This window comes from Pristiophorus japonicus, chromosome 5 (genome assembly GCF_044704955.1).
Source record: "Pristiophorus japonicus isolate sPriJap1 chromosome 5, sPriJap1.hap1, whole genome shotgun sequence".
Taxonomy (NCBI): Eukaryota; Metazoa; Chordata; class Chondrichthyes; family Pristiophoridae; genus Pristiophorus; species Pristiophorus japonicus.
Window position 1 is genome coordinate 119,741,458 of NC_091981.1, and position 17,087 is coordinate 119,758,544.

Consider the following 17,087-nt stretch of genomic DNA (forward strand, 5'->3'; position numbering starts at 1 on the left):
CCGACCCCTTTTATAACCGGAAGGTTGTTTGTGTCCTCCTTCGTGAATACCGGACCAAAGTACTTGTTCAATTGGTCCGCCATTTCTTTGTTCCCCGTTATGACTTCCCCTGATTCTGACTGCAGGGGACTTACGTTTGTCTTTACTAACCTTTTTCTCTTTACATATCTATAGAAACATTTGCAATCCGTCTTAATGTTCCCTGCAAGCTTCTTCTCATACTCCATTTTCCCTGCCCTAATCAAACCCTTTGTCCTCCTCTGCTGAGTTCTAAATTTCTCCCAGTCCCCAGGTTCACTGCTATTTTTGGCCAATTTGTATGCCACTTCCTTGGCTTTAATACTATCCCTGATTTCCCTTGATAGCCACGGTTGAGCCACCTTCACTTTTTTATTTTTATGCCAGACAGGAATGTACAATTGTTGTAGTTCATCCATGCGGTCTCTAAATGTCTGCCATTGCCCATCCACAGTCAACCCCTTAAGTATCATTCGCCAATCCATCCCAGCCAATTCACGCCTCATACCTTCAAAGTTAGCCTTCTTTAAGTTCTGGACCATGGTCTCTGAATTAACTGTTTCATTCTCCATCCTAATGCAGAATTCCACCATATTATGGTCACTCTTCCCCAAGGGGCCTCGCACAACGAGATTGCTAATTAATCCTCTCTCATTACATAACACCCAGTCTAAGATGGCCTCCCCCCTAGTTGGTTCCTCGACATATTGGTCTAAAAAACCATCCCTTATGCACTCCAGGAAATCCTCCTCCACCGCTATTGCTTCCAGTTTGGTTAGCCCAATCTATGTGCATATTAAAGTCACCCATTATAACTGCTGCACCTTTATTGCATGCACTCCTAATTTCCTGTTTGATGCCCTTCCGAACATCACTACTACTCTAGTCTCTCCATGTAACTGAAAACCCTCAACCCTAGTACCATTCTAGTAAATCTCTCTGCACTCTGCAAGACCTTGACATCCTTTATAAAGTGTGGTGCCCAGAATTGGGCAGATTACTCCAGCTGAGGCCTAACAAGTGTTTATAAAGATTTAGTATAACTTCCTTCCTTTTGTTTTCTATGTCCCTATTTATAAAGCTAAGAATTCCGTATGCTATTTTTAACAGCCTTATCAACTTATCCTGCCACCTTCAAAAACTGACATGCCAAGCTCCTCCCTCACTAGAACCACGCAAATGTTTGATTTTCTTTTTCTTCTTTTAAGTTCAGCTGCCACTTTCTGCTTCTTATGAAGTTTTGAAAACCTGCTCCCTGTGCTGTTTCAGTGGTTTGACCACATGCTGCTTCGGTCTCCTGCTCTCTATACTTGTTCAGTAGCTTGCTCTCTTCCACTTTTTGGGCTCATGGTCTCGCAGCCTCCTGCCTCTTCCTCCCCCCTAACAGTCTTGACGGGTGGCAGTGTGAATATTGCGGACTGTTGCCGTGACAAATGGGAGAGGGAGAAAACATAGGACAATTAATAGAATGATAGAAACAAAAGCGAAGGAGGAGTGGTAAAGAGGGACAAATATGTGAATGAGAAGCAGGGATAGAGAGGAACAAGTGAAGGACAACGAGGAGAGAACAAAATAGAAATAAAGAATGGTTAAGATAGAGAACAAGAAAAAAGTGAAGGGAGAGAAAGAAAGAGAGGAGCGAGAAACAGAAACATAGAAAATAGGTGCAGGAGTAGACCATTTGGCCCTTCGAGCCTGCACCACCATTCAATAAGATCATGGCTGATCATTCCCTCAGTACCCTTTTCCTGCTTTCTTTCCAAACCCTTTGATCCCTTTAGCCGTAAGGGCCATATCTAACTCCCTCTTGAATATCCAATGAACTGGCATCAACAACTCTCTGCGGTAGGGAATTCCACAGGTTAACAACCCTCTGAGTGAAGCAGTTTCTCCTCATCTCAGTCCTAAATGGCCTACCCCTTATCCTGTGTCCTCTGGTTCTGGACTTCCCCAGCATCGGGAACATTCTTCTCGTATCTAACCTGTCCAGTCCCGTCAGAATCTTTTAAGTTTCTATGAGATATCCTCTCATCCTTCTAAACTTCAGTGTATAAAGGCCTGGTTGATCCAGTCTCTCCTCATATGTCAGTCCCGCCATCCCGGGAATCAGTCTGGTGAACCTTCGCTGCACTCCCTTAATAGCAAGAACGTCCTACCTCAGATTAGGAGACCAAAACTGAACACAATATTCCAGATGAGGCCTCACCAAGGCCCTGTACAACTGCAGTAAGACCTCCCTGCTCTTATACTCAAATCCCCTAGCTATGAAGGCCAACATACTATTTGCCTTCTTCACCGCCTGCTGTACCTGCATGCCAACTTTCAATAACTGATGAACCATGACACCCAGGTCTCGTTGCACCTCCACCTTTCCTAATCTGCCGCCATTCAGATAATATTCTGCCTTCGTGTTTTGCCCCCAAAGTGTATAACCTCACATTTATCCACATTATACTGCATCTGCCATGCATTTGCCCACTCACCTAACCTGTCCAAGTCACCTTGCAGCCTTTTAGCATCCTCCTCACAGCTCACACCACCACCCAGTTTAGTGTCATCTGCAAACTTGGAGATATTACACTCAATTCCTTCATCTAAATCATTAATCTATATTGTAAATAGCTGGGGTCCCAGCACTGAGCCCTGCGGTACTCCACTAGTCACTGCCTGCCATTCTGAAAAGGAGCCGTTTATCCTGACTCTCTGCTTCCTGTCTGCCAACCAGTTCTCTATCCACATCAGTACATTACCCCCAATACCATGTGCTTTAATTTTGCACACCAATCTCTTGTGTGGGACCTTGTCAAAAGCCTTTTGAAAGTCCAAATACACCACATCCACTGGTTCTCCCTTGTCCACTCTACTAGTTACATCCTCAAAATATTCCAGAAGATTTGTCAAGCACGATTTCCCTTTCATAAATCCATTTAACTTGGACCGATCCTGTCACTGCGTCCTGTCCTGTCATTGAAGGAGTTGTGTATGAAAGAGAAACAGAAGGAAAGGGAAACAACTGAAGAGTAAGTGAGTGTCTTTTGCAAAATTTCCAGTACTAGTATTGTTATATATGTTAACTGGGTTTTACCTGCCACCGGAGGGCGTGACTGTCGGAGTTCTAATGGTCACTGGCAGACACGTGCAAGCTGTGTATATAATGTTGGCAGTCATGTTGAGAATAAATAAACTGGAGTAAAGTCATGTCTGAACTAGCTCACCGTACTTAACCTCGTGGAGTTATTCGATACTTAACAATTGGCGACGAGTTAAAAATATGAACTTTCACGCAACCATGTCTGTTGGAATTTTGGAGAGATTCGTGGAAGGGGAAGACTGGGAGGATTTCACTGATCGCCTTGACCAGAACTTCGTAGCCAACGGATTGGAAGGAACCGATAACGCAATTAAGCGCAGGGCGGTTCTCCTCACCGTTTGTGGGTCAAAAATTTATGGCCTTATCAAGAATCTGCTCTCACCAACTCGATCAATGGATAAGACTTATGATGAATTGTGTACGCTGGTTCGGAACCACTTTAAACCAAAGGAAAGCATCATCATGGCGAGGTATCGTTTCTATACGCACAATCGCTCCGAGGGCTAGGATGTGGCGGAATTTATCGCCGACCTGAGACGTCTCGCTGGGCCATGCAACTTCGGAGCTGCTTTGGAGGAAATGCTGTGGGACTTTTTCGTGCTTGGCATTGGCCACGAGGTCATCCTTCGAAAGCTGCTGGCTGCTGAATCTCTAGACCTGAGCAGGGCATTCACGATCACCCAGGCATGCATGTCCACGGATGAAAACTCAAAACAGATATCTTCCCAGCATCAAAACTCACCGGCAAGTAATATGCATAAAATAATATTGTCGGCAGGCAGAGCTGCACATGGCAGGGTCTACTCGTCCGCGTTCGTACGACCTGTAACTGCTCAAAGTCCGCCATCGGGGGTGAATCAAACCTCGCCTTGTTGGCGTTGCGGGGGCTATCATCGGGCCCATCAATGCCGATTCAAGCAATACGTGTGCAAAGGCTGTGCAACAATGGGGCACCTTCAGCGAATGTGTCCGCAACCGAGTAGGCGTGCTGCGACACACCACGTGGCTGAGGATGATCGATCCAGCGTGGTTCAAGCGGCACAGGCAACTCAACCCGAGGTACAGAACGAAGAAGTGTATGGGGTATATTCTTTTACCAAAAGTCCTCCGATAATGCTGGATGTTAAATTAAATGGGGTGCCAATATCCATGGAATTGGGTGCGAGTCAGTCAATAATGAGCCAGAGGGCTTTCGAAAAGCTGTGGGACACTAAGGCAAAAACACCCAAACTGAGCCCAATCAATGGAAGTTGCATATCTACATCAAACAGCTCATACCAGTCATTGGCAGCGCGGCAGTAAAGGTATCGTATGATGGAGCTGTGCATGATTTATCGTTGTGGATCGTTCCAGGCAATGGCCCAATGTTGTTCGGCAGGAGTTGGCTTGATAAAATTAAATGGAACTGGAATGATATTAAAGCCTTATCATCAGTGGATGACGCTTCGTGTGCTCAAGTGCTGAGCAAGTTTCCCTTGTTGTTTGAAGCAGGCATCGGCAACTTCACGGGAGCCAAGGTGCAGATCCACCTAGGCCCGGATGCAAGACCCGTCCATCACAAGGCTCGGGCAATTCCGTACGTGATGAGGGAGAAAGTCGAGATCGAACTAGACAGACTTCAACGGAAAGGACTCATATCACCAGTCGTGTTCAGCGAATGGGCTAGTCCAATTATCCCGGTGTTGAAAAGTGATGGCACGGTCAGGATCTGCGGCGACTACAAAGTAACGGTCAACCGAGTCTCGATACAGGATCATTACCTGTTACCCAAGGCTGTCGACCTGTTTGCAATGCTAGTGGGGGGAAGTCGTTCACCAAATTGGACCTGACCTCCGCTTACATGACACAGGAGCTGGTCGAATCGTCAAAACAACTGACGTACATCAACAGGCACAAAGGACTGTTTATATACCACAGATACCCTTTCGGAATTCGCTCGGTGGCAGCCATATTTCAGAGAAACATGGAGAGTTTGCTGAAGTCCGTCACAAGAACTGTCGTGTTCCAAGATGACATCCTGATCACCGGTCGTGACGCCACCAAACACCTGCACAACCTGGAAGAGGTTCTACGTCGTCTGGACAGAGTGGGACTCAGGCTAAAATGCTCCAAGTGCGTTTTCATGGCACCAGAAGTCGAATTCTTGGGGAGAAAGATTGCAGCAGACGGCATCAGGCCTATGGACTCGAAGACAGAGGCCATCAAGAATGCACCCAGACCCCTGAGCGTGACGGAGCTGCATTCGTTCCTGGGTCTTCTGAACTATTTTGATAACTTTCTACCTAGTTTGAGCACATTGCTAGAGCCCTTGCACGAGTTGCTGAGAAAGGGTTTGGGACAAATCTCAAGACAGAGCCTTTGAGAAGATCAGGAACCTGCTTTGCTCCAATAAATTACTGGTACACTATGCCCCATGTAAGCAGTTAGTGCTGGCCTGTGACGGCTCATCATAGGGGGGCAGTTGTGTGCTCCAGCAAGCCAATGTATCAGGCAAACTCCAACCAGTTGCACATGCGGCCAGAAGTCTGTCTAAGCATGAAAGAGCCTCTCGTATGATAGAGAAAGAGGCTTCAGCATGTGTATATGGGGTTAGGAAAATGCACCAATATCTGTTTGGGCATCGGTTTGAGCTTAAAACAGACCACAAGCCGCTCATTTCATTGTTTTCTGAGAGCAAACGTATAAACACCAATGCCTCGTCCCGCATCCAAAGATGGGCACTGACATTATCCGCTTATGATTATGTCATCCACCACAGATCAGGCACTGAAAACTGTGCTGATGTGCTTAGCTGGCTACCATTGCCCATAACCGGGGTGGAAATGTCGCATCCCACAGACTTGCTGCTGGTCATGGATGCCTTCGAGAGCGAGGTCACCCGTCGCGGCTTGCCAAATTAGAATCTGGACCAGCCAGGATCCTGTACTGTCAAGCGTAAAAAGGTGTGTCCTAAATGGAAATTGGTCTGCCATTCCCAGTGCAACACTTGCACTGAGTAACGCATCTGTGGAGGCTCCGCTGAGTCTGTGGTCATGGCCATTCAAACTGTGGTCAAGGATCCACATAGACTTTGCCGGCCCCTTTCTCGGCAAAATGTTTTTAGTGGTAGTGGACGCTTACTCCAAATGGACTGAATCATGTCATCCAGCACGTCCACAGCCACTATTGAAAGCCTCTTGGCCATGTTCGCCACCCATGCCCTGCCTAACGTCCTTGTCATCGACAATGGACTGTGTTTCACCAGTTCGGAGTTCCACGAGTTTATGACCCGTAATGGCATCAAGCATGTCAGGTCTGCCCCTTTCAAACCCGTGTCTAACGGTCAAGCGGAGTGGGCTGCCCAAACCATTAAGCAAAACCTAAAACGCATGATTCACGGCTCCCTACAGACCCGCTTGTCCCGCATTCTGCTCAGTTACCGGACGAGACCCCACTCGCTCACTGGGGTGCCTCCTGCCGAGCTGTTAATGAAGAGAGGCCTCAAAACCAGGCTCTCTCTTGTACACCCGGATTTCAATGATCACGTCGAAACTAGAAGGCAACGGCAGCAATGGTACTACGATCGCGCGGCCGTATCACGTGACATTGCTGTTCATGTCCCTGTGCTTGTCCTGAATTATGGTCATGGTCCAAAGTGGGTTGCTGCCAAGGTTTTGGCCAAGGAGGGGAACAGGGTGTTTGTAGTCAAACTGTTAAATGGCCAAACGTGCAAGAGACACGTCGACCAAACCAAACTGCGATTCACAGGCAACCCAGAACAAATTGAAGATGTCATCATCATCGACCAACCAACACACACCCAACCATCAGTTGATCCTTGTGTCATTCACGAAGACGAACCTACCATCCCCGACAGTCCTGTCAGACCGACTGCTCCGCAATGCAGCAATGGTCCTACTAACTCACCCAAGCTTGGGTTCGAACTGAGAAGATCAACCAGGGAGCGGAAGGCCCCAGACCGCCTCAACTTGTAAATACAACCCGTACCAAGGACTTTGGGGGGAATGATGTTATGTATGATAACTGGGTTTTACCTGCCACTGGAGGGCGCGACTGTCGGAGTCCTAACGGTCACTGGCAGACGGGTGCAAGCTGTGTATATAATGTTGGCAGACATGCTGAATCCTCACTTTGAGAATAAATAAACTGGAATAAGGTCATGCCTGAACTAGCTCACCATACTTAGCCTCGTGGAGTTATTTGATATTTAACAAGTGTCTTTGGTTAGGTAGAACCTGGTGGAAGGGTATGAGGATTTTTGGTGGGGTCCAGTCCAATAGGATTGGAATGGTGAGACCAGTTCAGAAATCTTTGAGAACCTATGCCATTATTTTGTTCAAAACACTCCATTACCATACAGTTTACATTGTTAAGATAAATGCTGTTTGTTTTTGCTTTACTTTGCTATCCAGGAGTACGCACCTTGGGTGGCTTGAAGGGGTAGTCGGGTGAAAATGTGATATCTAAGAAGAAGACACCACCCTCATACACGGAACCTGGAGGTCCCAGGATAGTTGACCTCCATTCATAAACGTTGTCTCCTTTGGGCCCAGCACTGCAACAGAAGAAACATTTCATAAATATAAATGGAACTAAAAATAAAAGTCAATATAATACTCTGTATGATACAGGAAGATAAACTTATAAATTTATAACAGCAGAAAGGGAGGGTTATAAAGGGTATGGAGAATTGAACTGAAGTAAAGTCTGATCAAGATAATAAGAACATAAGAAATAGGAACCGGAGTAGGCCATACGGTCCCTCGAGCCTGCTCCGCCATTTAATAAAATCATGGCTGATCTGATCATGGACTCAGCTCCACTTCCCCGCCCACTCCCCATAACCCCTTTTAAGAAACTGTCTATTTCTGTCTTAAATTTATTCAATGTCCCAGCTTCCACAGCTCTCTGAGGCAGTGAATTCCACAGATTAACAACCCTCTGAGAGAAGAAATTTCTCCTCATCTCTGTTTTAAATGGGCGGCCACTTATTCTAAGATCATGCCCTCTACTTCTAGTCTCCCCCATCAGTGGAAACATCCTCTCTGCATCCACCTTGTCAAATCCCCTCATAATCTTATATGTTTCGATAAGATCACCTGTCATTGTTCTGAATTCCAATGAGTAGAGGCCCAACCTATTCAACCTTTCCTCATAAGTCAACCCACTCATCCCCGGAATCAACCGAGTGAACCTTCTCTGAACTGCCTCCAAAGCAAGTATATCCTTTCGTAAATATGGAAACCAAAACTGCATGCAGTATTCCAGGTCCAGTGGCCTCACCAATACCTTATACCTTATATAGCTGTAGCAAGACTTCCCTGCTTTTATACTCCATCTCCTTTCAAATAAAGGCCAAGATACCATTAACCTTCCTGATCACTTGCTGTACCTGCATACTATCCTGTTGTGTTTCATGCACAAGTACTCCCAGATCCCGCTGCACTGCGGCACTTTGCAATCTTTCTCCATTTAAATAATAACTTGCTCTTTGATTTTTTCTGCCAAAGTGTATGACTTCACACTTTCCAACATTATACTCCATCTGCCAAATTTTTGCCCACTCACTTAGCCTGTCTATGTTCTTTTGCAGATTTTTTGTGTCCTCCTCACACATTGCTTTTCCTCCCATCTTTGTATCGTCAGCAAACTTGGCTACGTTACACTCAGTCCCTTCTTCCAAATCATTAATATAGATTGTAAATAGTTGGGGTCCCAGCACTGATCCCTGCGGCACCCCACTAGTTACTGGTTGCCAACTAGAGAATGAACCATTTATCCCGACTCTGCTTTTTGTTAGTTAGCCAATCCTCTATCCATTACCTCCAAACCCTGTGAACTTTTATCTTGTGCAGTGACCTTTTATGTGGCACCTTATCAAATGCCATTCTGGAAGTCCAAATACACCACATCCACTGGTTCCCCTTTATCCACCCTGTTCGTTACATCCTCAAAGAACTCCAGCAAATTTGTCAAACATGACTTCCCCTTCATAAATCCATGCTGACTCTGCCTGACCGAATTTTGCTTTTCCAAATGTCCTGCTACTGCTTCTTTAATAATGGACTCCAACATTTTCCCAACCACAGATGTTAGGCTAACTGGTCTATAGTTTCCTGCTTTTTGTCTGTCTCCTTTTTTAAATAGGGGCGTTACATTTACAGTTTTCCAATCTGCTGGGACCTCCCCAGAATCCAAGGAATTTTGGTAAATTACAACCAATGCATCCACAATGTTAGAGAGTCTCATTGTGCAAAACAATCTTATCAAGAGTTTGAACCCGAGTAACTCCCCACGCATGGTTATGTCTTAAGATACTTAATTGGGTTGTATGATAGCCAGAAAGTAAAACATGTCAATTAAATGCCACCAGATGGCTGTTACAGTATTTAAATTTGTTACGGAAAGTTCAGCCATAAAAGAATGGGGCATTGGAAGATTAAATACATGTTGAACTATATAACGAGACTGCCTTTTTGGGAAGAAATCAAGAGTATGTTGAAGCCTTGTCTCTCAACAAGTATCTGCCTCTATGCACAACTCGAGAGAACTGCTAATGAAAAAAAATAAAATGAAATTATGCCAAGTTGATTAACTGCACAGAAATTTGAATCAGTACACTGAAGTAAATTGTTGCCCTTAAAAACCGTAATTACATGCAAATCCTTCAACAGATCATTTAAACTGCTTTTACTTTACATTTATAAATACAAGTTGTTATTGTCAGTGTTGTGCTAGTGCCACCAGCTGCTGTCATACAGATCTCGTACAGCTGCTGAAAAGCACAAAGTAAACTGGGTAGATTTGCTGAGGATGGCGTTTTTTGCTGAGTCTTTCCTGCAGGAATTGGTTTAGTGCGCCACGAGATAAAACAGCTTGTATTGTTTGCTGTAAAGCCGCTGTCCAGATTGAGGTTTGTGAATCAGTTCCAGCCCTTTAGCACTGGTCTTCTGGCTAATGAAATGTTGACATCTCAGTTCCATCTATGATTCAATTTGCCCTCGGCCCCACAAGCAAACCGACTCACTGACTCACACTCCAATCTCCCCATACTCCCACGACACCATTCTCTGATCGCTCCCCCGCCCCCGGCCAGAGACAACCCATGATCCTATTACCTGCTCCCCGACCAATGTTCCCATCTCACCACAAACTGCACACCCATACCCACCCGACACACTTTCTGATCCCTCTGCTCCCCCGATCCACGCACCGAACTCCTCCCCTGACCCACGCTCCGATCCACCCCCCTCCCCCGACCCACGCTCCGATCCACCCCCCTCCCCCGACCCACGCTCCGATCCACACCCCCTCCCCCGCCCCACGGTCCGATCCACACCCCCTCCCCCGACCCACGCTACGATCCCCCCTCCCCGACCCACGCTCCGAACTCCTCCCCTGACCCACGCTCCGATCCACTCCCCCATCGACCCACGCTCCGTTCCCCCCTCCCCTGACCCACGCTCCAATGCACCCCCCCGTCCCACGTTCCTATCCCCCCTCCCCGACCCACGCTCCGATCCCCCTTCCTCAGACCCACGCTCCGATACCCCCTCCCCCGACCCACGCTCCAATACCCCCTCCCAAGACCCACGCTCCGATCCCCCCCTCCCCCGACCAATGCTCCGATCCCCCCTTCCAAGACCCACGCTCCGATCCCCCCCTCCCCCAACCCACGCTCCGATCCCCCTCCCCCGACCCACACTCCGATCCCTCCACACACGCTCCGATCCTCCCTCCCCCGACCCACGCTCCGATCCCCCCTCCCAAGACCCACGCTCCGATCCCCCCCTCCCCCAACCCACGCTCCGATCCCCCTCCCCCGACCCACACTCCGATCCCTCCACACACGCTCCGATCCCCCCCTCCCCCAACCCACGCTCCGATCCCCCCTCCCCCGACCCACGCTCCGAACTCCTCCCCTGACCCACGCTCTGATCCCCCCACCTCCGTCCCACGCTCCGATCCACCCCCCTCCCCCTCCCCATGCTCCGATCCCCCCTCCCCCGACCCACGCTCCGATCCACCCCCCACCGACCCACGCTCCGATCCCCCCTCCCCCGACCCATGCTCCGATCCCCCCCTCCCCCGACCCACGCTCTGATCCCCCACTCCCCCGACTCACGCTCCGATCCACCACTCCCCGACCCACGCTCCGATCCACCCCTCACCGACCCACGCTCCGATCCCCCCTCCCCTGACCCACGCTCCGATTCCACCCTCCCCCGGACCCACGCTCCGATCCCCCCTCCCCCGACCCACGCTCCGATTCCACCCTCCCCCGACCCACGCTCCGATCCCCCCTCCCCCGACCCACGCTCCGATTCCCCCCTCCCCCGACCCACGCCCCGATTCCCCCCTCCCCCGACCCACGCTCCGATCCCCCCTCCCCTGACCCACGCTCCGATTCCCCCCTCCCCCGGTCCCACGCTCCGATCCCCCCTCCCCCGACCCACGCTCCGATCCCCCCTCCCCCGACCCACGCTCCGATTCCCCCCTCCCCCGACCCACGCCCCGATCCCCCCCTCCCCCGATCCCCGTTCCGAACTCCTCCCCTGACCCACGCTCCGATCCCCCCTCCCCCGATGCTCGCTCCGAACTCCTCCCCTGACCCACGCTCCGATCATTCCCTCCCCAGATCCACGCTCCGAACTCCTCCCCTGACCCACGCTCTCATCCCCCCCACCTCCGTACCACGCTCTGATCCCCCCTCCCCCGACCCACGCTCCGATCCCCCCTTCCCCGACCCATGCTCCAATCTCCCCCTTCCCCGACTCACGCTCCGATCCCCCCTCACCGACCCATGCTCCAATCTCCCCCTTCCCCGACTCACGCTCCGATCCCCCCTCACCGACCCACGCTCCGATCCACCCCCCACCGACCCACGCTCCGATTCCCCCTCCCCTGACCCATGCTCCAATCCACCCCTCCGTCCCACGCTCCGATCCCCCCTCAGCCGACCCACGCTCCGATCCCCCCTCCCCCGACCCACGCTCCAATCCACCCCCCACCGACCCACGCTCCGATCCCCCCTCCCCTGAACCACGCTCCTATCCACCCCCCACCGACCCACGCTCTGATCCCCCACTCCCCCGACTCACGCTCCGATCCCCCCTCCCCCGACCCACGCTCCGATTCCCCCTCTCCCGACCCACGCTCCGAACTCCTCCTCTGACCCACGCTCTGATCCCCCCCACCTCCGTTCCACGCTCCGATCCCCCCTCCCCCGACCCACGCTCCGATCCCCCCTCCCCCGACCCACGCTCCGATCCCCCCCTCCCCGACCCACGCTGAACCCCCCCCTCCCCCGATCCACGCTCCGAACTCCTCCCCTGACCCACGCTCCGAACCCCCTTCCCCCGATCCACGCTCCGAACTCCTCCCCTGACCCACGCTCCGATCCCGCTCCCCCGATCCACGCTCCGAACTCCTCCCCTGACCCACGCTCTGATCCCCCTCCCCCGATCCACGCTCCAATCCACCCCCCACCGACCCACGCTCCGATCCCCCCATCCTTGAACCACGCTCCAATCCACCCCCCTGTCCCACACTCCGATCCCCCCTCCCCCGACCCATGCTCCGATCCCCCCTCCCCCGACCCACGCTCTGATCCCCCACTCCCCCGACTCACGCTCCGATCCCCCCTCCCCCGATCCACGCTCCGATCCACCCCTCCCCGACCCACGCTCCGATCCCCCCTCCCCTGACCCACGCTCCGATCCACCCCTCCCCGACCCACGCTCCGATCCCCGCTCCCCCGATCCACGCTCCGAACTCCTCCCCTGACCCACGCTCCGATCCCCCTCTCCCGATCCACGCTCCGAACTCCTCCCCTGACCCACGCTCTGATCCTCCTCACCTCCGCCCCACGCTCCGATCCATCCCCTCCCCCGACCCACGCTCCGATCCCCCCTCCCCGACCCACGCTCCAATCCCCCCTCCCCCGACCCACGCTCCAATCCACCCCTCTGTCCCACACTCCGATCCCCCCTCCCCCGACCCATGCTCCGATCCCCCCTCCCCCGACCCACGCTCCGATCCCCCGCTCCCCCGACCCATGCTCCAATCCCCCCCTCCCCCGACCCACGCTCTGATCCCCCACTCCCCCGACTCACGCTCCGATCCCCCCTCCACCGACCCACGCTCAGATCCACCCCCCCACCGACCCACGCTCCGATCCCCCCTCCCCCTACCCACGCTCCGATCCCCCCCTCCCCCGTCCCACGCTCCGATCCACCCCCCCACCGACCCACGCTCCGATCCCCCCTCCCCCGACCCACGCTCCGATCCCCCCCTCCCCCGACCCAAGCTCCGATCCCCCCTCCCAAGACCCACGCTCGATCCCCCGCTCCCCCGACCAACGCCCCGATCCCCCTCCCCCGACCCACACTCCGATCCCTCCACCCACGCTCCGATCCTCCCTCCCCCGACCCACGCTCCGATCCCCCCTCCCCCGACCCACGCTCTAATCCACCCCCCACCGACCCACGCTCCGATCCCCCCTCCCCTGAACCACCCTCCAATACACCCCCCTGTCCCACACTCCGATCACCCCTCCCCTGACCCACGCTCCGATCCCCCCTCCCCCGACCCACGCTCCGATCTCCTCCTCCCCCGACCCATGCTCCAATCCCCCCCTCCCCCGACCCATGCTCTGATCCCCCACTCCCCCGACTCACGCTCCGATCCCCCCTCCACCGATCCACGCTCCGATCCACCCCCCCACCGACCCACGCTCCGATCCCCCCTCCCCCGACCCACGCTCCGATCTCCTCCTCCCCCGACCCATGCTCCAATCCCCCCCTCCCCCGACCCATGCTCTGATCCCCCACTCCCCCGACTCACGCTCCGATCCCCCCTCCACCGATCCACGCTCCGATCCACCCCCCCACCGACCCACGCTCCGATCCCCCCTCCCCTGACCCACGCTCCAATCCACCCCCCCGTCCCACGATCCTATCCCCCCTCCCCGACCCACGCTCCGATCCCCCCTCCCCCGACCCACGTTCCGATTCCCCCTCCCCCGACCCATGCTCCGATCCCCCCCTCCCAAGACGCACGCTCCGATCCCCCCTCCCCCGACCCACGCTCCGATCCCCCGACCCCGACCCACACTCCGATCCCTCCACCCACGCTCCGATCCTCCCTCCCCTGACCCACGCTCCGATCCCCCCTCCCCCGACCCACGCTCCGAACTCCTCCCCTGACCCACGCTCTGATCCCCCCCACCTCCGTCCCACGCTCCGATCCACCCCCCTCCCCCGACCCACGCTCCGATCCCCCCTCCCCCGACCCACGCTCCGATCCCCCCTCCCCCGACCCACGCTCCGATCCCCCCTTCCCTGACCCATGCTCCAATCCCCCCCTCCCCCGACCCACGCTCTGATCCCCCACTCCCCCGACTCACGCTCCGATCCCCCCTACCCTGACCCACGCTCCGATCCCCCCCTCCCCCGACCCATGCTCCAATCCCCCCCTCCCCCGACCCACGCTCTGATCCCCCACTCCCCCGACTCACGCTCCGATCCCCCCTTCACCGACCCACGCTCCGATCCACCCCCCCACCGACCCACGCACCGATCCCCCCTCCCCTGACCCACGCTCCAATCCACCTCCCCGTCCCACGCTCCTATCCCCCCTCCCCGACCCACGCTCCGATCCCCCCTCCCCCGACCCACGCTCCGATCCCCCCCTCCCCCGACCCACGCTCCGATCCCCCCTCCCAAGACCCACCCTCGATCCCCCCTCCCCCGACCAACGCTCCGATCCCCCTCCCCCGACCCACACTCCGATCCCTCCACCCACGCTCCGATCCTCCCTCCCCCGACCCACTCTCCGATCCATCCCCTCCCCCGACCCACGCTCCGATCCCCCTCCCCCGACCCACGCTCCAATCCACCCCCCTGTCCCACACTCCGATCCCCCCTCCCCCGATCCAATACCCCCTCCCCCGACCCACGCTCCGATCCCCCCCTCCCCCGACCTATGCTCCAATCCCCCCCCTCCCCCGACCCACGCTCTGATCCCCCACTCCCCCGACTCACGCTCCGATTCCCCCTCCACTGACCCACGCTCCGATCCACCCCCCCACTGACCCACGCTCCGATCCCCCCTCCCCTGACCCACGCTCCGATCCCCCCCTCCCCCGTAAACACAAGTGAGTGCTTCCTTTTCGACCATGCCGTATCCATGCTCTGCCTGGGAGAGTGACCTGCAGGCATAAACCACCGGTTGGAGTCGGCCGTTGTCATTACCCTGCTGCAACACACACCCAACCCCGTAGGACGATGCATCGCACGTTAAAACCATTTTTTTACAGGGGTCATACAAAGTCAACAGTTTGTTAGAACACAGCAGGTTCCTCGCCTTATTGAAAGCCCGTTCTTGACAGTCCCCCCCAAAGCCATTCACAACCTCCGATCCCCCCTCCCCCGACCCACGCTCCGATCCCCCCCTCCCCCGACCCACGCTCCGATCCCCCCTCCCCTGACCCACGCTCCGATCCACCCCTCCCCCGACCCACGCTCCAATCCCCCTCCCCCGACCCACACTCCGATCCCTCCACCCACGCTCCGATCCTCCCTCCCCGACCCACACTCCGATCCCCCCTCCTCCGATTCCCCCCCTCCCCACGCTCCGATCCCCCCCTCCCCCGATCCATGCTCCGATCTCCCCCTCCCCGACCCACGCTCTGATCCCCCCTCTCCCGACCCACGCTCCGATCCCCCCTCCCCCGATCCACACTCTGATCCCCCCTCCCCACGCTCCGATCCCCCTTCCCCCGACCCACACTCCGATCCCCCCCCTCCCCCGACCCATGCTCCGATCTCCCCCCTCCCCCGATCAACACTCCGATCCCCCCCTCCCTGACCAACGCTCCGATCCCCCCTCCCCTGACCCATGCTCTGAACCCCCGACCCCGACCCACGCTCTGATCCCATCTCCCGACCCACACTCTGATCTACACCCACTCCGATCTCACGTCCCTTTGATCTCCCCTCCCCATAACTGTAGAAAATCATGCTCTTTTATACACCATAGTTTGCGTACATCAAAGGTACATGTCACAGGTAAGACCGAGTGACGTATCTGTTCCTTAATTCTTTAAAAACAGTCTATTCACGTAAATAGTCGTAGTTGCTTACTTCAAAGATACTTTTCTCAAACAAGTCTTCCTTACTGAACTGTTCTCGAATCCTTGAAGAGTAGGTTTATTAACTACCTTTCTACACTATAGTTAATGGATCTCTCTACCTATGTTTATTACACTAGCCACGAAAGTTATATCTTAATCACTCAAGGTTGATGTCATTACTGTCACATTTCATTGCACAAGTATTTCTCGTATATAATATTCAGACACTAAAAGCAGAAAATAAGCCATGCTTTCTTTTAACCATAGGATTCAAAGCTCAGAAACAGGCAATTCAGACCATCTAGTCTATGCCGGTGTTTATGCTCCACACGAGTCACCTCCCTATTGATTGATTTTTCAAATGTAAATGTGAAAGAGAGAACAAGAACAAGAGATGGCGATACAAAGATGGGAGGAAAAGCAATTTGTAAGGGGGACACACACAATCTGCAAAAGGGCACAGACAGGCTAAGTGAGAGCGCAAAAATTTGGCAAATGGAGTATAATTGTGAGGTCCTGCACTTTGGCAGAAAAAAATCAAAGAGCAAGTTATTTATTTAAATGGAGAAAGATTGCAAAGTGCTGCAGAACAGCGGGACCTGGGGGTACTTGTGCATGAAACACAAAAGGTTCGTGCCATATCTTTGGAGAACACACAACACACAACCTGTAAGATGGCTGCAGGTTCCAGAAACTTCTGACCTGCTGGTCAGGTGACCTGCTCTTAATTAGACAGCACTAGCTGCAGTAACACAGACGTCCACAGTGTGGAGCCAAAGACATTAAACTTAATGAAAAAGTTATTATAAAAAACAATCATCATACATAACTTGCATGGTTATA

At 53.8% G+C, this 17,087-nt stretch overlaps 1 protein-coding gene across 3 annotated transcripts in view; it reads right to left on the reverse strand.

The window, feature by feature from the left end:
* The window catches only part of LOC139264435 (ubiquitin-conjugating enzyme E2 E2), a 470,206-nt gene that overhangs the window by 60,473 nt on the left and 392,646 nt on the right, over window positions 1–17,087 (reverse strand). For all 3 annotated transcript variants that reach the window (XM_070880894.1, XM_070880893.1, XM_070880895.1), the window contains exon 4: window positions 7,532–7,664. In XM_070880894.1, the coding sequence (XP_070736995.1) occupies window positions 7,532–7,664 (133 nt within the window). The remainder of the gene's footprint in view (window positions 1–7,531; window positions 7,665–17,087) is intronic.